At 39.7% G+C, this 21,035-nt stretch overlaps 1 protein-coding gene across 2 annotated transcripts in view; it reads left to right on the forward strand.

Moving 5' to 3' along the window:
* The window catches only part of OTC (ornithine transcarbamylase), a 30,288-nt gene continuing 9,253 nt past the window's right edge, over positions 1-21,035 (forward strand). The window contains exons 1-5 of one of the 2 annotated variants that reach the window (XM_050334008.1): positions 1-132; positions 5,511-5,649; positions 6,239-6,320; positions 13,368-13,455; positions 18,856-19,009. In XM_050334008.1, the coding sequence (XP_050189965.1) occupies positions 56-132; positions 5,511-5,649; positions 6,239-6,320; positions 13,368-13,455; positions 18,856-19,009 (540 nt within the window). In that variant the 5' untranslated portion in view covers positions 1-55. Of the gene's footprint in view, positions 133-1,639; positions 1,670-5,510; positions 5,650-6,238; positions 6,321-13,367; positions 13,456-18,855; positions 19,010-21,035 lie in introns of those variants that run through there. The other variant, XM_050334009.1, reaches the window with a different exon arrangement.

Consider the following 21,035-nt stretch of genomic DNA (forward strand, 5'->3'; position numbering starts at 1 on the left):
CCTTTCTTTCTCATAACTTTGTGGGACTCAGAGTAAGTCTTAATACAAATAGAAGATGCTGTTTAATGTGAGGAGCTTTGTCAGCACTGCAAAACTGACAGGGACCAGGAAGGAGCTGCTGCGACAGTTCTGGTAAGCTTATCCTTTAATTTTATCACTGTTCTGTGACATTTGGCCAGAGACCTGGAGACAAAACCAGCTGAATCCTGTGAAGGAGTGAGTGTTTCAGAGAAAGGTGCTCTGTTTTATGCCCTGCATTTTTATTGCCCTTTTGCCCCTCAAGGCAGCAAGCTCTGTGACTTTGGGAGACTGGAGAATTATCCCTTTTAATGTTTGTGGAATACCAATAATATTTTCTGTGGGATTTAGCAGCAAGGTCAGGAAGGAATGTTTTTTCTTGAGGTCAGTGTATGCTGTAGGTACTGTAACCAATAAATAACAGGAAATTCCTCTTCATTTAGACACTTATCATGGACAGTATGGGGGGATATTCTCTCCTTGAAGCTGCAAGCTGAATCTCTGCCTCAGTATTATTTTTTTCTCTGTATACCCTGGAGACGTGCAGGAAAAATATGATGTGATACAAAGTTCCCAATTAAGCAGGTAGACCTACCTCTGTGACCTGCCTTTGGGCTCTTTCCTCAACCACATAGCTGTGCCTGTCCCCTGAGACTTCAGAAAAGAGTCTTTTTGACTGTGTTTCAGCAAGCTACTTCTCATGCTTGTCACATCTCCAGAATCAGGTTAAAATTTTAGACTGGAAACTCAGTTCCACATCTCCCTCTGTTTTTAGGTCAGCATCAATAAGGATAGCATTAACAAGTTATGTAACAAGTGATTAATGCTATAAAACAATGTACAGGAATTTTGTATTCACAGGAATCCTACTATGCAATAAGTAATTTTTATTCAGCCTTTCCCCATTGCATTAGATGAAAACCAAGAGTTTTCCAAGTTATGGTATTTATTTGCTCCAATTTTAAAGTGGTCCTGAAGCCTGGGTGATAATCTTTTTTATCAATTTTGGATTTTCACTGCTGGCAATGGGTGGAAACTTTCTCTGGTTAGCAGATATGATAGAAAAGCACGTTTGGAAAACAACTGCAGTGAAGCTGGTTTTCCAAGGAAGTAATACGATTTGCTAAGTTCCCCACATAATATTGTTTGGTATTTTTAGGGGTTTTTAACATAACATAATGCTGGCATAAGCTATCACCACTGCCTGTGAGCATTACTAGCTAAGCACACTGTGGTTGATACTGCAGGATAACCTTATTTCTATCAGTCTGTGCTAAGAGGCCAAAGTTACTGTTGTCCCTGCTCAGAAAGCAAGAAGCCAAAACTGCCTGACCTTGCAATTTGCCTGTTACATTTTAACTCTGGTATGTTGTCTCATGCTTCTTCTCTGGAATTTATTTGTCCACTTCTGCCTCTCTTTCAGAGGATATGGGCAACAGGGAGCAGAACATGTTTCTTGAAGGTCATAGCAATAAAACAGAATCATCACGGGAACATACAAGGCAGGAGTAGAACTTTAGTCCAGCTTTCTGCTCATAGCCTGTCAAACAGCATATGAGATCAGCTACATCTTGAAAATCCTCAAGGATGGTATTCCCACTCTGGGTAACCAGTTTTAGTGCTTCACTATCTACCAGTGCAGAAATTAGTGGTGAATATTTCTCAGTCATGCCAACTGGTGAAATAACACCAATGAACAGAAATTCCTGCTTGGCAGGCTGAGATCAGACAATCCGTAAATCACTTGAAGGAATCATAGGTTGCAATTAGATACAACCAACAGCACCAAAGCTGCTCTGAAAACAACACAGCAAAGGAAAGTAAGGTGACCTAGCAGCAAGCAGTCATACAGATTTTAGAACAGGACAAGTGTCCCAGTTTAAATGAGACAAGGGTCTTTTGCTGAGGATGGATTAGGAGGAAAAGACCCAAACTTCTCTTTCCAAGCAATTATAAATCCAAAATTAAGAGGCTCCGATTGAAGGAAAAACAAATTATGGAAAAGGGAAAATAACAGCCCTTTATTGAAAGGTATGTGTGTATTAACAGGAACACGAAAAAAACCCAAGTAAAATAACTAAGTAATACTTGTATACCCACCAATAATCCCCTTCAAGAACAAAACCGATAAACCGGCAAAAGGAAAATAGTTCCATTTCTTGCACCCCTTTGGCGCGGTTCCAACCACAGTCAGCAGGGGGCGCCGTTGGGTCACTGGAGATGCAAAATTTGTAATGTCCTGTACCATTCACCAGGTGGCGCTGTTGGGTCACTGAAAGTGCAGAACTTGTAGTGTCCTATTGTAGTCACCAGGTGGTGCTGTTGGATCACTGGAGGAGCAGAACTTGTAATGTCCAGTGCCCGTCACCAGGCGGCGCTGTGAGATCCTTGGCTGCTGCCAGGTGGGGGGCGGGGGAAGAAGGGGAAGGAAAAAAACAACAGCAATAAAACAGAAAGTTCTCCCAATGGAAGAAAACTCACAAACTTCAGCTGATTAGGGTCTGTTGTAAGCAGGGCCTGCAGCCAGCCACAGCTGAGCCAAGAGGAGCAGCAAAAAACTCCCCTCCGACAGGAAAGAGACAAAGGAACCCGGTAGTGTCTGCAGCCCACAGCAGGCTCCCCTCCGGGTAGAGAGACTGCGCTCTCCCCCAGCCTCCACCCCCTTCCAGTCACACACCAGCCAACTCCCCCCCTTCATTGTCAAGGAAACAAATCTCGGCCATTAGTGGACTGGGGCTGATTCTTTTGTTCAACTAAATGGCCCATATACAGAGCACACACACACGGCAGGGGGAAAGGAAAGAAAAATTCCTTGCTAAAAAATCAGAACTATGACAACAAGTCTTTTATTTTCTTTCCCCAAACTGGATAGAACAACAAATCCCTGTTCTGAAAAATAATAGTAATAAAGTCACAATTATAAAACTGATTTCCTTCAGAATATACACAATTAATTTAGAGATAATGACTTGAATATCAGCTAAAAGCCTTGGTCTTCTAGGCTGGATTTCAGTGGCTTACCTTGGTGGGCTATTTTTCATGCTATGGTGGAAACTACCTGACTCAAGAATGCCCAGCCTTTCTTATAATGTCAGGTATATTCTATTCTGCAGCTTTTGAGCACTGAAGTACATTGAATTTTGCTAGATCTGTAAAATCCAGTTCACATTTTTTAAAAAAGGGGCATCTGCATGTTTCCTAACTGATTATAGATTGCTTACCTCAGGTTGGAAGGAAGCATGGGGACAGAATAGAAAATATGTAACTTTATTTATACATATAGCAAATACGTAACTTTATTTTCCCATTTATTGTAATACTATGTAGAGAGGTCTTTCTGGCTTGAAAATGTACATTGTTTTAAATGGCACTGCCACAAATATTTATTACCTAAGTCACACGTAGACTTTATATCATATTTCACTTCAGAATCAGTTTTCAGAGATAGTCTTGGAAAATAATAATGACCAGTCTTCGCGAGCGAAGATCCGGGGAAGGTCTTTACACCTTCCAGCCTGCGCATTGGATTTTTTAGGTGAGACACAGTGTGCGCGGAACTGAGCCCACCCTTTAATCCTAAGGTTCATCTGCCAGGGCCATGCGAGCTTGGACGGTGGCAGCGAGGTCCTCAGGATGTAGATGGGTTGCCTTTTTAGGGGCTAACGAGCTCCATCTGGCCCGGGGAGTGTCCCTGACCGGGAATCAAACCCTGGTCTCGGTGGTGACAGCGCCATGCCCTTAACCACTAGACCACCAGGGGCTCAACATTACTCTAAACTTGGGAAAAAAGAAATCCACTTGTTTATCTGCATGGTATTACAGAAAAGTCCAGCCCTCCTGCAGTGTGGGGGCCTGTGCAGAGACCAGACTCTGATGGTGCACATTGATGGGAATCTTCGTAGTTGTTTCTGCTCAGCTTAGTGGTGGATCCTCTGGAAGTCTGCATAATGTCCGGAACACATTGCCCTGATATATGACAGCATATACTGAATTCCAGCATTAGTAATCTGTAGGGCATATGCATGGGTTACTTCTTCATATATTCTCCATGTTTCCGCTTTTACACTTATTTCTTCTCACTGTGAAAAAACCTCTTAATAATGGCAGTGCTATAATGTGCTTATAAGGTGTCCAGAAGGAAAACACACAGCATTTAGATATCTCCAGTTTAAGAAGAAATTCTGCTGCATTATTTGAAAATTCATGCAGCTTGTACTGTAATGTCAGAGAGTAATAATGTGTGGTACTGTTCCCTGAAGAGCTGCTCTCTTCCTCCAGTTTCAGTTGGGAGTTTATGCCACAAAATTCTGCAGAAAAAGACTTTTCCCTCACATTTAATTAATATATGAACCCAAAACCTTTAGAAATTATAATAGGCTTATCCATTTCCAGGGATTTTATTCATTGGGATTAACAGAAGAATGAACAGAAATCTTTTTCTCCCTGAATTTTCCTAGCTGTGGACTCCAGGGCTCAGCAACTGGCAGGAGCTATAACTAAGCCCAGTCTCAGTGGTGAGCTATGGGGAAGCCTATTTGGTAATACAAAAGCAGTAGGTGCACTCAATCCACTTGTTTACATTGTTTTGATCTCCATTCCATTAGATCAGCCTAAAAATGCTGCTTTGAATTAAAAAGACATGCTTAGCTCACACCCATCCAAACCAAGAGTACAGTGCAGGCTGTGTAGTGCTAAGGAGGCTGTAAGTACAATGCCAGAGAAAGGGCTAAGCTGCCACACTGCCTTATTAATCTAAAGCCTATGGAAACATGGGCTTGGATGTGACTCTCATTAAGATGCCTCATCTAAGTTAGAGGAAATTTGATCATGTAATTTCTCTGGGTTATTATCAACATCCAATTTCGTGTGATTCTGAAGTTGTAAACGTGGCTGGAGACCTGAATATACACTGAATAAACACACTGCACATGCCTGGAACGTCTCTTGTGTGCTACAAGAAGGACCAGATCACATGGCTATTTTGTTGGGGATTATTACCCTCTTCCCCAGTGTAATCAACAGTTTTCATACACATTTATATAGAAGAGCCACTGTTTGTGACAGTCTACTCATCCACAAAGCACAAAGGAGGGAGAAGATGCACCAAGATCCATTTCTGTTATTCTGTCCCCCAAAAGGGCAGCTTTGTGGTCCACACATAAATTGTTTCACCAAGTTCTGAGTGGCTTTATTTGATAACATGCAGTGGCCACATGCATCTCAGAAGACAAAAGAAACTATATCTAATGTACAGTTTATAATACAGTTTGAAACACTGTTACAGTGGTGATTGATATAGTGTGTGGTGGCATGTTTTGTGTCTGTCTGACAGTTGGAGTTATTTTAACTAATTAACACAGTCCATCAAGCTGATCCAGCTGCGTCAAATGAGAGGGATGGGGGAGATTTCAGGTGCTTGCTCACTGGCTTTAGCATGAGTGCAATTTAGCATCGATGATAAAAGGTGTGTATTTTTTGCCCTTTTGACACAGGTATGGCTCACCAGCTCAAATGAATGTTCATCTGAAAGGTCAGGACCTCCTTACTCTACAGAACTACACAGCAGATGAGCTGAAGTATTTGCTGTGGATGGCCTCAGATTTGAAACAAAGGATAAAGTACAAAGGAGAGGTAAAATGCTTTAACTGTCATTTAGATCACTCAGATGTTGAAATAAATATTGTTCTGAAGAGCATTGGGAATGAGCATTCAGCTGTCTTGTCCTAGACAAAGTCTCCTGAGCTCTTAAGTACTGTAAATCACGTGCTACAAATCAAAGAGTCTTCCTGTAAAGTGTTCAGAGATATTCTTTAAATACTTCAGAGGACTTCATCAATGGAAAGGTTAAACAGCTTTGTGCAACCAACTCCCTGTTGTCAGCTAACTCCATCCATCCACACATGGTGCACATGCAGCACAAAATGTAGGAAATGGAAGACACTTCCCTGCATGGGATTAAATTAGTATCTGAGTTTTCCTTAATGCTAACTCAAATTGAGTGCCAAAATGCAGCTGATTTTGCCCCTAGAATTACTTCTTTCTCTTTAACCTTTCCACTGCTAATAAAACTTGTTGAAGGGCAGAAGAGCAAAGCTATGGTTAAAAAAACCAACCTGTGTAACTTTTCTAATGCTGAATTAAAATGTGAAATAATAAGTATTTCATACTTTAAGTGTATAATGACTATAAACTTGAAATGCCTTCAATTTTCATGTCTCAGTATTTACCTTTGATGCAAGGAAAATCTTTGGCCATGATTTTTGAGAAGAGAAGCACAAGAACAAGATTATCTGCAGAAACAGGTAGGTCTAAGCAATAGCACAGCTGGATTTTGTATGAAACTGTATGCAGTTAGTATATACTGAAAAACACTGCACAATTTTGTATTTAGCAATTTCTACACCAGAGAAACCTAAACAATGATATCTAATTGTCTTTCATCTCACATATTAAGGTCACAAGCATAATGTTTTGGTCACTGTTGGTGGGGAGGCTCTGAGACATACACACATGATCTATGAGATCTAAAATATGTCCGATTTATTAGGATAGCTCAGGGTTTTTATAGCATCTGTATACAAGGTCTCGTGACAAGAAGCACATAATTGGTTACAGGTCACTGTCCAGATGTAAACATGCATTACAAATACCTTTATAATTGGTTATTAACAGGTAACAAGGCAATTATTTACTTTATCAAACTCCACCTTCTTCTTGGCACTGATTTCCTTTTGTTCTAGCAAAGACACCGGTGGCCATCTTGACACCTATAACTTTTAGTACCTATAAAACTATATGAAAGTTTATAAAAGTACCACACACAATATAAATTGCTCACACATTCATCATGTTCCTCCCACAGGTCACTGAAAATTTGCCAAATTATTCTGAAAGTACAACAGATCAGAATAAAATAACAGGCAGAAGGAAGCATTTCTGATGCAAGCTTTTAGTTGTACTGGCAAGATGCACATTTCCTAAGATCTGTTTCAGTAAGCATCACAAATTTAATTCTGTGGAAGCCTTAATAAATATTTTTCTAATGTATTATGCATTACCATTGTCACATTTCAAAGCATTTATTTAGGCTGGGAATCACAGTAATGCCTTGATATAAATTAGGGGAAAAATTTAATATGATTACCTATAAGGGAAGATAACTTCATGGAGACTACAGGGTATTAGCATAATAAGATCAGGCACTAAAATATTATTATTTTAGGATACAGTTCTGGAAACACTGAAACACATACATACAATGTCTTTATTTATATGGTAGTTCTTCTGAAGTCAATGGGACTGCTGAAATAAATCATTCATGTTAGCAAGCAATAACTAAAAATTGGTGATGCGTAAAGGAAGATTCTCACATTCAAGTTGACCCAGCATCCCTTGGGCTGACTTCTCCCTAGTGAAGGGACAGGAAACTCATTGAATGTTCACATTTCTTTACGAGATGTAAAGGTAAAGGTAAAAATAATGGAAGGAAGAAGCAGATATGGTATTTGCAAGCATTTCTGAATTTGTATTCTCTGCCACAGCCACTTGCCTGCTGATCATACTCTTTAAGTAGACTTGTTGTTGCTTTCTGTTTTCTCCAGATAATCAGGAATTATGAATGTGTATTCATTCTCTGTGAAGACCACCTACCTTTTAATTCCTGAGTTTTTAGTCTAGTTTCTAGTTGCCTGCCTTAACGGTACATGGGTAGGTAATGAAATCTCTGAATCTGTTTATCCTTCATTCCTCTGTATTCCTAGGGAAGTGCTACTTAGTCCTTGGCTTTTGACGGCTTATGGAAGGGGGAAGCTCGGGAAAGTTCAAATGAATTAACTTAAGGATGGGAGTTAATGCACATAAATTCATCCAAGAGGGATTAAGCTTCAGTGAAATAAAACCAATTTATTTCTGAGTGAGAGCTTCCACAAGGGAGTTTAATGCAGTTTAACTTCTGTGCATTAACTTCACACCTTTGGTTAATTGGTCTTAAGTCCCTTAAGCTTAAGACTTTGTTTCAAAAGCAGACTCTGTCCGTGAAAACTCTATACATTTCAGATGCTTTTTTAACATAAATGACTTCTCCCTTGGAATTTCTAACTCAAAACAAATGTGGGGCCACATGTGTTCATTTTAGCTAAATAAGCTAATTTAAAACCAATTTTCTAATGTCCTGTGAAAGTGGGCATTGAAATGAATTGGAGTGTTTATTTATAAAATTATTGAGTTGTCTCAAACAGCACTTCCCATGAGTTACGCCTTCAATATCTTAAAGAAGGTCACTTGTGGGACAAGGTTCTAGTGACGAGATTAATCTAAACAAACTTTGTAACTCTCTGGAACAGCCAAATGAAAATCAGTGGGTTTCATTAAAAGGAGTAGAGACTTGGAAATCACTGATTACAAAATATCCTCTGTGCAGTGTCTAGGAGATTGTTGTGACATATTAACACCATGGAAGTTGGTTTTTTTTTTCTGAATTCCTGCTGTCCCTATGCCTATAAAGAACATAATTTTTGAAAAATAATAAACAGATTCACAGAACGGTTGAGGTTGGAAGTGACCTCTGGAGGTCATCTGGTCCAGCCCACTGCTCAAGCAGGATCATCTAGAGCCAGTTGTCCAGGAACAGGTTTTTTTAATATCTCTGAGGATGAAGATACCACAATCTTCTGAGGCAACCTATGCCAGTACTCAATCAGTCTTTCAGTAAAAAAGTGTTTCCTGGTATTTAGAGGGATGTGCCCATGTTTCAGTTTGTGCCCATGGCACTACTGAAAAACACCTGGCTTTGTCTTTGTATCCTCCCTCCAGGTATTTATATATGTTAGTAATATTCCCTCTAAACCTTCTCTTCTCTAGGCTGTGCAGTTCTAGCTCTCTCAATTTTTTCTCATTTAAAAGATGCTTCAGTCCCTTGCTAACATGTACATAATGATTCTCTCCAGTATGTCCACGTTTCTAATACTGAGGAGCCCAAAGCCAAACACTCCAGGTTTGGCCTCACCAGTGCTGAATAAAGAGGAAAGATCCACCTGCTGGCAGTACCTTATCTAGGATCGTATTGGAGAGACACTGTCAAGGGACATGATGAAGTCCAGGCTAACAATACCCTCTGCACTCTCCTCATCTACCAGGCCAGTCATAGAATCATAGAAGTTTATCAAGTCAGTCAAGCACGACTCCCACTTTGTGAAGCCATGCTGACTATTGATGATTTTCTTGTCCTTAATCTTCCTAGAAATATGTTCAGGAGTAGCTGCTCTGTCACTTTTACATGGACTGAGGTGAGGCTGGGTGGCCTGTATTCTCTGGGTTCTCCTTCTTCGACTTAGGGGTGACATTTGCTTTCCTCCAGTCTTTAAGCATTTCTCACCCTCATCAAGATTCATCAAGTATTATCAAAACAGTAGTTGAAATTCGTGGTTTTTCCAACACCCTGTGCCTCTGAACTGTTGTATTCTGATGACATTGCAACTGTACTGAACAATGTACAGTTCCTTGGGGTATAACGCATTGCCTCTTTAATCTTGTCCTAATGTGCATTTCTGAAAGTCATAATATTTTACCAATTCTAAGAGTAGTAGTGATGTTGTAAGTTTAACTCAGAACTACAAGTAACTTCTATAGAGCACTGGCAAAGTAAACCCAGTTTCATGGAGCCTACTAGATTTATTGCTATCCCTGGCAATCACTATATTGGAAAATGTGACATCTCTGCCATTGTACTGGAAGATGTCACCTCTTCACAGTCAGAATCCCATACTCATTCTGCATAAAATCTTGTGTATTTTTTGAAAACAGAAATTTTCCACGTGCTCATATATTACTTGTAAAATAAATATCCTCAGGCATGGCATAAAGGTGGATGCCCTGTTTTTGTTATAACCTTGGTATAAAATATTCTGATTGTCACTGTTGCTCTTAAAATATGCAGCTGCAGTTATGTTTTAGTGAATAAGTCATAAATAAATCCAACCTTTTCACAGATGTTGAATGCAGACAATATGTCACAGGGTAGAAATGGAGAGGAAACAACACAGGCAGGAAAGCCTTCTCTTGTTGCGCACTGGAATATATAAGATCTTAACAGCTTTACAGGGGTTCAGTGCCACTGGCTTTATTGACATTACTCCCAGCTCACTCCCAGCTCACTCCTCTTATACAGTGGGGTGAGAGGAACACAATGTCCATGCCTGAAGATTACTGCACACAGTCACAGAAATAATTGTATCATTTCATATATACTAATGTAGCAGGGATGGTACTACATGGCAGGAACGTAGGGTCTTTTTTCTGTTGGAATGTCCTAGTATTATTTAGCTTGGCCGTGTTGCAAAGGGCCCAAGCACACTCTTTTAGCTTACTCTCCACTTAGAGGGGTAGCTTTACAAAACTTTTTAAAACTGCTCATCAGTTTTTAGGCTTCTTCTTTAGGGATATTCTGTAATTGATGCCTCTTATCAGTCTAAACTGAAAAATGCTTTCTGTTTCATGAGTCCTGGCAGGCAGTGAGGGAATTAATAAATGCAAATCCATATATCTTGAAATTAAAAACTAAAAAAGATCCTTCCTTTGAGTTTGAGAAGATGACTGTGTATGTCTCCAGGTAACAGTGAGGCAGCCCCACAGTTGTGTTTCCCACATATGAACTGTAGGATTTATTTGGGTCCTCTTACCCCATGTAGCAGGGACAGACTGGGATGGAGATTTCATCTATGTCTGTACAACCACCAGCACTCGTGTCCTACATGAAGGAGTCTGCATAAGTGGGGTCAATAATGTGCCATAGCATGAGGAATAAAACTGTGTATTTTGAAAACTAACTGTAGTGAGTAGTATGGACATAAGTTAATAACCTATTCTGAATCTGCAATTTGAACATATAGTAGTTTGTAGAAGATACCATGATTCATATAAACATTTAGCATGTGAATTTGATTATGACCAGGCTGTGAAAACAAAGAGGATTAGATTTCCCAGTTTACCACAGCACTCCGATCTGTGCTTATTTGCTGAATTGTTGCCTGCCTATCTTCAAAAGTCTTCATTATTTTCTTTCTACTGGTAGTCTGGATGAAAGAATCTGAAGCAAAGATTCTGTCTCTGCAACTATATACAAAGCTAGAGCACAGAATTCCTGTTTTTCCAGACGGAAAGTTTTGGATGGAAATATGTTCCCAGGCCCTGCACAGATGGCCAGTTGATGAGCAGAAAGCCCAGCACATTAGGGCTCTGCTATGTACACAGACTCCAGGTGGCAGCTCCGACTGCGCTGCCTGACGTCTGGCAATTCGGAATAAATGGCCAGATTCCTTTTTTTTTTTTTTTTTACCTGGCCACCATTTATAGAAAACAGAACACGTCCATGAGAGCCTGCCTGGACTGTGAATAATCTACCAAAGTGTGTGTATTTAAAGCCTAAAATGCAGAGCTGTTGTCTTTTATGGGACTTGCAGGGATAAATCACTGACATAGTTGTATATGCCTTCAAAAAAATCCACAAGACCTTGGGAAGGAAGAGTTACTACAAATAACATTTCATCCTTGAGGTCTTGACTTAAAAACTTGCATTGAACAGATAGGATGCAATGTCTAGGCAACAGTTTGCATACATATTCCCATAAAACAGTGTTTGTGCCTGAGTTTCAGAGAGGAGGTTGAAGTAACAAACAAACCTATAAATAGTCCTTTTCTAACAGCAAAAAGTAATAGTAGAATAAATGATGCTTCATTCTTAAAAGTTTGCTGTGTCTGACTGCAGTCTTGTCAAGGTTCAGAACAATGTTTAATGACAACAACAGGAAAGCAAAAATGAGTCCATTCAATAAAATAAGTACATATTGGCTGGACGGAGCAGAAATTTGCCCTTCAGGTGGGATCTGGAGCATCATTATTTTTAATTGCTCCTCTAAGGAAATTGAGGAAATCTAAAGGCAACGATTTGCCAGTATTATTTTAATCTATTGCATTTCAAACTGTAGAGACTGACTTAAGTGATGGAATGGAAGACCTCACCTCAACTCTGTTGCCTCCATGAGATGGAAGTTAATAAGTTGCTCTGTGTAAGGAGCCCAGCAGTGGGGCCCAGACCTGATGCCTGTAGCTAGTTGGTTTTATCTGTGAAAGGGCCCAGTGTTCGGTCCTGATTTAATAAATTTTTGAAGAGTAGCTGTAGAATCAAAATTTTAGTCTTTGACAGGCCCGTACACCCACCGTGCTAAAGCTGCAGTGCTGAAGATGATGCAGTGCCATCTAACGGCTACAACCAGATCGAGCAGCTTCTTTTTCTCTTTCTTTCTTTCTTTTCTTCTTTTTTTTTTTTTTTTTTTTTTTTTTTTTATTTTTCCCCTCACAGCATTCTCTCAACAATGTTGGACTCTGGTTCTCTGAAAATTTCCTCTGTCATAAATATTAGTGACAGGGCAAGATCTCCCTGGCAATTTCTGTACTAGAAGGGAGTTGTTCTTATGTGGAAAATCTTCCCCAGCACACAGAAAATGCCTTACAGGGCTACCTACAGCCCAGTTCAAATACTGCACTTTGGATATCCCCAGCTGTAGGACCCTGTATGCTGTGCAAGGTTTATGCTAAACCATCTGTGACAGTTCCCTAAACAGCCTCCCTCAAGCCCCATCCTCCCAATCTGTGGCCATGACGGACTTTACACTGAGATTCAGTCGAAGGAAGCTTTAGACTTAAAGCTGTCTCCTTTGCTGTTCAAGAATGGATTTTATTCTTTGGACCTAATCCATCCAGTTCCTTGGATTACCTTGTAAATTCCTAACTATTGCAGGGTTGATGGCTGTGACTGGGACCTTCACTTTTCTCTCTGTCGCATTACTATTTTTAAGGAGTTTGGTCATTTGTGACTAAAGTCAAGTCTGTTACAGTGTATGAGCAGTTTTAGGTTTTTCTGTCCGAGTGGCTATACATGAAAGAAAATCTAGATACATACAAGGATGTGAAATTACATCTGGTGATTCAAATGGCCCTTCTAGGATGCAAAGTCCCTTGAAATGCAGCATGATGAATGGATTACCTGGCTCATAACAGGACAATACAGTGATGCTCTTGGCAATGTGTAACCTTGGAGCCTGAATGAAGGATTTCAGCAAAATATCACATTTGAGTGGTTTTATTCCAAAGTACATTTATTTGTATCTTGGGTGTCAGATGCTAGTTATTTTAGCATATATATTATTAGGTGTTTGAAATATTTGGATGTCCTGCTGAGTTTTACTTTTATTGCTGTAAATGTATCTTACATGAAGAAGATTTTGTGTCTTGGCTGCAAATATGAGGTGCTGATGTTTAATTTCTCTTTTTTTTTGAATTCGTCCTCACTGTAGGATTTGCTCTCCTTGGAGGACATCCTTCCTTCCTTACAACACAAGACATACATCTGGGCACTAATGAGAGTCTCACAGATACAGTGAGGTTGGTAAAATGCTACTTGATTGATCACTACGTGTTTGATAATTGATTGGGCTGAAACCGTCTTACAGAATTTTGGAAGCTAATGTTTTCTTTCTGGAAAATGTCAGTAGGTAGTCGAAATTTCTGAAATATTTACAGATCACCTCAGAGAATCTATAGTTCAGTACACCGTTATTCCATCCACTCTAGCTGTCCATTGTCACAATGAGAAATATTTTGGCATACACAGTGTTAATCAGGGTTGTATTTAGAAACATTTTATGAACCTCAGTAGTAAAACTCCAGTGATGACAGCACATATACTAAAACAAGACTCAAACCTTCTGAGAAGGAAAAGGAAGCAATGGAGCAAAATCAAAGAGAAAAGACATTATTTATGTTAGTTAGGCCAGATGGTGGTGGGCCCTGGCCTGCCATTATAGCCTACCTGCAGTGACAGGGTGGCAATGAAGGCCATTCTGATCCCCCTGCATCAGCAGCACCAAACTTGAACACCACTTTGCAGCCAGTTTCTGACTTCATGTGCCCTCCTCCACAACCATACCCACTGTCAGGACTGCTGTGGAGGCTGGACTGTGGCTTTGTTGTCTTACTGGCATTCTTGGAAGATCCTGATCATGCCCAGTCACACAAGCATGCAGGGATGGGTAGCAGCCTATCTCCTTTGCTGTAGCAGGGAAGAACTGAGCTCAGGGTGTTTCTCCAGAGGATTCCCTCCGATGTTGCAGAAAGCAGGCAAAACATGAGGTGGTGTTTTGCAGGTGCTCCTGCTGTTTATCATAGCACTCCATACACTAAAGACTCATCCAACCTCAGCATTGTCCTGCTTTCTAGGCAGCCCTTTTGCAAACTGAGGTCGATTCAGTCGGGCTCAGCTGTTGGAAGGTTAGTAGTGTCTGAATGGTCCCTTTAATTCTGGTGAAAGATCTGCAGTGTCAAGCTCATCAGGCTTAATTCAAAATACGCAATCAGGCAGCTGAGTTCCATTGCCTCTGCTGAATACCACAGTTTTCAGTCAGTAGGAGAGATGGTTTGAGAACAATGGTGCTGTTCTTTGTGATGGAAAATTTAAGAAAATTTAAGAAAAAAGATCAAACATTTAAACATTTTAAATTTTCCTTTCTTGTTTTTAAGTACTGAAGTTGAAGACATGTGGGTGTTTACAGTAGAAATTAAAAATTTCAGTCCCTTTAGGCTTGAAACTACTAAACTCTCACTCCCTGCTGGATTCATAACTGCCAGTATCAAAGTAAGCTGCAATGATAAAATCATAGAATGGTTTGGGTTGGAAGAGTTCTTGATGATCATCTACTTCCAATGCCTCTGCCATGAACAGGGTCACCTTCAGCTAGACCAAGTTGCTCAGAGCTCCATCCAACCTAGCCTTGAACATTTCCAGGGATGGTGCATCCACAACTTCTCTGTGCTGGTGCCTCACCACCCTCTGAGCAAAGGATTTTTGCCTAACATATAATCTAAACCTAATCTTTTAGTTTGGATCCATTCCTCCTTGTCCTGTCACTACATGCTCTTGTAAATAGTCCCTCTCCATCTTTCCTGTGGGCTCCCTTCAGGTACTGGAAGGCCACAATTAGGTCACCTCAAAGCCTTCTCTTCTCCAGGCTCAACAATCCCAATCCTCTCAGCCTTTGCTCAGAGGAGAGGGGCTCCATCCCTCTAATCATCTTGGTGGCCTCCTCTGGACTTGCTCCAACAAGTCAATATCAACAGTGTTCAGATGTTTCAACAAAAGCCTGGTTTTAGTAAGTACAAGTTTAAAGGATTCATAAATTGTGTACATTTTTGGGCCCGCAAAGGGAACAGATTAATCTGAGACTTAACAGTCAAGTCTGAGGTACATTAGGCCACTGTGTCCAGTTCAGAAGAGTTCATACACTGCCACAGAATTCAAATACGTTCCTTGGAAAGAAATTCTTCATACATCAGAGTACATAGTCCCTGCTTAAGCAGGAGAGTTATGATACACAAACACTCTAGAGGTCAATTTTCAATTCTTCTTCACAAATGCAATAATAAAGGCACACAAAACCTTTCATTCACAGTCTCTTGAATAACCTTTTTTTGCACAAGCAAAAGGGAAAAAGGCAGTCCGTAAGCTATGAGGAATAAGGAATAAATAGAAGCAAGCAAATCTTTCAGCCGTTCTGGAGATGTCCCCATTCTGTTGAGAAAGTTCCCACAATATTCATTTCCCATGCAAGCCTTCAGCCCCCTTTTCTTTGTCATTGCTTGCTCTTCCAGGAGTAAATCCCTATTTATGATTCTGACCTGGGTATTTTGTTCCTCTACTGAGTCACAGCACTCCCCTGCTAGAGTGGACTGGGGGCTTTTCCAAGTCCTTACAGAGCCGTACTTCATTCCTGTGCACTCTGCTTCACTCCTGCTCTCATTAGCAAGGGTATTATTGACTTTGCATAATCAAGGCTGAGCAGTTTACCCAAAAGAACAACCTGAGTATTAATTCCCTGGCGTTTTCTTGCAAATGAAAGATAACATCCCAACCTCATTCGGTTAATGTACGAATAAAAAAAAGAATGCCTGTAGTAGACCCAGAGGGCATTTCAAATATTTACAGCCAATGTGTCTAGTGCTCTGAAGGCCTTAGAAATACTTGAGACTGAGACTTAAAGCAAAAGGAGCACGAGTCTATAAAAGTCACAGTTTTTATTAGAGTTGCTGCAGGTAGGGGTTGAAAGCATTGCTGCTGTGAACATATTTTAAGACTTATTACCTGCTCATAAATCAGCTGTTCCATGTTTCACAAGACATTTACATTTACGCTGGCACAGTAGCAAAAAGTTACCGCCCATTAAGGAGCTCTCAGCCTTTCAGAGCTGTTTAACGTCTGATATACTATGTGAAATGAAATATAAGTACTGTGTCTGTATCTACCACTGTAGAGCAGTTCCACCATGCACCAGCAAAGCCCAGGGGCCATCAGGTTCAGTGACAGCGCTGAAGAACTCACAGAATGATTTTAGCAGTCCACTGGAATTATTAGGGGATGAATCTCTGCATTTATGGGGAATGGATTTACTTCTCACTGCTTGCTGAGAGCACATCCACCCTATGCCCCTGGAAAACTGTGAGTGACAGTGGTCAGAAGTTTAAACCTTTTAAATGGATATACATTTTCAAAATAAAATGTATACCTGCCTTAAATAGCAGTATTCTATGCAAAATGTATGTAAAAATATGTAAATGCCTCATTTTCAAATTCAGAGGTCTGCCAGATCAAAAAGGCATACTTTTTGTTTAATTTTGGATTCGTCAGAGGATACACTTGAGAAAAAAAAAAATCCAATTTTTCTCTGTAGAAATAAAAGTTACTTTGAAAAGAGAGATATGCAGCACTCCAATACACTCCATATTCCAATACAATATATTTCCAGGCTCTGGGATTTTGAAGTTTGTAGTCTCACAGTCTTGCAAAAAGAATGAAAAGAGAGAAAGACCCTCTAGTTAATGATAAGAACCTTAAATGTAAAGACACCTAATGAGTCTGTGCTTACTCCCTCTCACTTTCCAAAACTTCATCTTTACTAAAGGCTCTTATCTATTCAGGTCCTTTTCCCTATGCAATTCCAGCCTTACATGGTTTACTTTAAACTAATTTGATTACAGAAGACTTCATCATTCTCCTGTAGTCAGAGACCTCCAGGTGAAGTCTATTTGGTTTTGGTGGTTTTTTCTCCTGAGTTTAATTTTGTTTTGATTTCACAAAGAATAAACCCTGTTTCCACCTGGGTTTCCTACTGTAAGATATGATGTCTAGAAATGCTGGCAGAAGGACTGTCTGATATCTTCCTGGTAAGTGTGTAATGGGTTTAGTATCTACTTTTAACAGATTAAGGATGAAAATCCAGCAGTTTTCACTATTTGGTGATTATGACTGAATTTCCTCTAATGGCATACCTTGCAAAGGAACCATCTTTAAATTCTTTATCAGTTGTGTCAAATAGGAATCAGCTGTCCTGACAGCTTAAAAAAAAAAAAAAAAAAAAAAAAAGGTCTAAGGAAAATAGGCAATTTCCCAGTGTGATTGCCTCTTTTCCTTGGCTGATGGAATTGGCTGTCTTGTTTAGGGTGGACACATGTGAGAAGGAACCTCTGATGACCAGTTCAGAACACAACGGGTTTTCCACAGAGAAAGGAACTCATGAGCCAAGGAGAAATAATGGCACAAACAGCAACTGTTCCAGTGCACTGTAATCAGTGAATACCTTGCTCGGGTTTCACTTTCCTTTTCACTTTAGCTGCTATTGGCAGTCTTTTCTTCAGAGAGAGCTCTACAGGCAATCTTGTAACATTTTATGAGTTTTGATTTTGTGAGGAATATCTGGTGTCAATAGAAAATGTTTGTTACTGACTTCATCAGGAGACCTCACTGATCACGGCATTAACAGCCCTATATCCACAAGAGGAGATACAAAAATTCTTCATGGCTAATCAGGAAGACAGATACTGCAAGGATTTTTTTTTTTTCATGCTCTTCTAATTCAGTCTCTTCCACGTTTTGTTTTAATGTCATATTATAGATAACACGAAAACACCAAAAATGCTACTTCAAAGTCAGGCTTCAGGGCCTGATTAAAACACAGAAATGCAGGGAAACGAAGAGCTCCAATCCATATTTAATTTATCTAAAAAATTCAGAGTATACTATGCTAATCCACTATGCTAATCTCTGTCTTTCACACTTTGGCAAATGAGGTTAAGGCCATAGTGGTACAGAGGCTCCTGCCTGCCCCTGTCCTTACACTGAGTTTCAGATTTGGGCATTATTTTAATGCTGATACCATATGTGTCAATACAAAGGTCTGCAGGTAGAAAAAAGAAAAGACTGGTGTTGTTGGCCTGCTGTTTCTGTCTTAATTAAGATCAGCAAATAAGTGTGGCAATCTGAGACAGATCTGTATTCTAATCCTCACAAAGGTCAGGCTACCATGCAGAGTCTGTAATATTCAGTCAGTGCTACATTTGTTCTTTGCTAAAAGACTGAAGAAATCTTATACCTTATCTCTTCTGAAGTTATCAAATTCTTCAAAAGTTGCAGTTCACACAATCTCTTATCTTAGTTCAGATAGCTCAACATGTATTGATGTTACATCTACAATCAAACTCCAAAGAGAATAAAACCCATAAAATACAGCAGCAGTTTTCATTTACTTACTACAGTCTGTTAATAAGTGAAACTGCTTACTTATTAGCAGCTTGTTAAATGACTACATTTGAGTCTGTTCTGCAGGCATGATAAATTATTCAGATAGCTGAAAAATATTGATTCATTACCATTTCTCATTAATATTCATGTGTTGCATGCTGAAAAGTGCAACAGGACTGTGTTTATTATGTTTGAGTATTTTCTGCTATCTCCAGGGTGCTGTCCAGCATGACAAATGCAATCTTGGCTCGAGTTTATAAGCATAATGATCTGGACCTAATGGCGAAAGAATCCACAATCCCAATAATCAATGGACTGTCCGATTTATACCACCCTCTCCAGATTTTAGCTGATTACCTAACTCTTCAGGTAACAATACAACCAATTTTTCTTTTTTTTCCTAAGTCTTTGCCTTGATAAGTATTTGGGGAAGTCAGGTTCAAAACCATTTATTCCTAAGTTTTTCTAAGTGGTAATTGGGCAGCACTTATTATTTAAAGAAATTTTCATCTAGTAATGTAATTAAGGGCCTGTTTATTTTAAAATAATTATGTAGCCCTATCAGTTATAGTGGGAGCAAAGTTAAGCATAAAATTAATTATTTCATTGGAATTAGGCTGCATTTCCACAACCATGAAAAATGTGCAGGGAGCTTTATGTATTAAGGATAAAGGTGAGAAGCTGGCTTAGCCAAAGCCAGTGGAAATTTTTCCACTGACTTAGAAACCCTCAGTAGTTCTCTCTTGATTCCTCACTGATCTATGAGCAGTTTAAAAAGAATCAGTATCTATGTATTAGGAAATTGGTTGTGTTCTGAAAAGCCAGTTATTGCTACCAGTGCAAACATTTAGTGTTCTGGTGCTTAAAGCAATTTAAACTTTGCTCACATCAAAGAGTTGTTAAAAAAGATTTTATTCTGTGGTTTTATCCAATGCAATAGTTGATTTGACAGCAGGATAATGTTTTGCACATAGAATACCAGATGTTTATCTGTGAACAGAAGGACTATGTGGTTTTACAATCAGTTGAGGATCTGGCTTATAAAAAAGATTATTATTATGATTATACTGCAGTGTTGGTTGACAACTGTGATGAACTCCTCTGACCTTGTTTGCTTTCTGAATGAATAAAAATCACACTGCTTGAAAACAGGAGGGTAGAATAATTTCTTGATTCATTTGGCTGTGTTTCTCAGCTGTCGAAGACTTTGCTATGGGACATTCATTAAGTGTGAAAGATCTAGTGAGAGTAATATTAAATTATTCATGCTTTAAACTTTAAATACTGAAAGACTCGTGTTTAGTGAAAATTGCTTTTTTCTAATTTTAATTATCATTATTTTTTGTAAAATTTTAATACTCAAAGTGAAGAGGTCAGCAAAAATTGGTGAACTTCAGGCTAAGATGCTTCTCATGCCTCAGGATAAGGGAGATTTGTGAGATCACATTGAACCAGACTCAATGTTCAAACTACATAACACAATAAGCTGTGATGAGAATGTCATCATTTCATTCTAAACCCTGTGTGCAGCTGTAAACCAGGAGAATCTTATGGTTCTGGTTTGCAATGTGCTCTGTCTTGCAAACACCTTATTAATGAGCATTTTATCGATTGTGAATAACAGGCTTCAGGAATAGTCTGTGACTCACAGTCTGCTCAAATATGGGTATCTCTGCCCCCAAACCTGATTTTATCCAGGCCACTGACTACAGCACCCAGGTTCAGAGCACTGTTGTCCTCTACTTCATTTGACATGAAGAGGTATCATGACAAAGTGAGCACTTACAGAGATCACAAGGAATGGCTCAGCCTTTGGACAGCCATGGAAGTTTTGTTTTTTTAAATTTTCAGCACTTTCGCAGTCAGCCTGATGAGCAGAGCAGTGTTTCCTCCAACTCTGCCCATTTTTCCCTGATTCTCTCCCTCATGTTCCCTAGTTCAGAGTTTGTCAGAAGGTCTTTAGAGCACAACTGGGTGGCTGCCCCACTTTGTCAAGGGCGTGCTGCTTTCCTGGTTGCTGACACACTTTCCATTCTTGCTTTTTTAAGAGGAGAGAGGGGCAGGCAGGGGGAAGGTCTCAGCAGCTTGGTGTGTGTGTTGGCACTGCCTGTGCTTTCCCTTCCTGACCTGCTGGTCTGCTCCCTGTTTTCCTCCTTGCACTGTACAGCAAGGTGGAAAAGACTGGTCTTACAGTCAGTGGCATGTACTAAAACAGCATTTTAATCATATAGGGAACTTTAGCAGGTCACAGAAGAAATGTGAACCACGGGATCTGGTTGCTACTTACCACAACCAAACTTCTCTTGGGATTTTCAGCAAGATGTTATCCAAGTACTGCCTGCAAGAAGATTAACACAGGGATGTGGAATAGTACCACTGCTTTTTAAGTGAGTTG

The sequence above is a fragment of the Myiozetetes cayanensis genome, unplaced genomic scaffold, assembly GCF_022539395.1.
Source record: "Myiozetetes cayanensis isolate MyiCay16 unplaced genomic scaffold, myiCay2020 scf5-8, whole genome shotgun sequence".
Classification (NCBI taxonomy): Eukaryota; Metazoa; Chordata; class Aves; order Passeriformes; family Tyrannidae; genus Myiozetetes; species Myiozetetes cayanensis.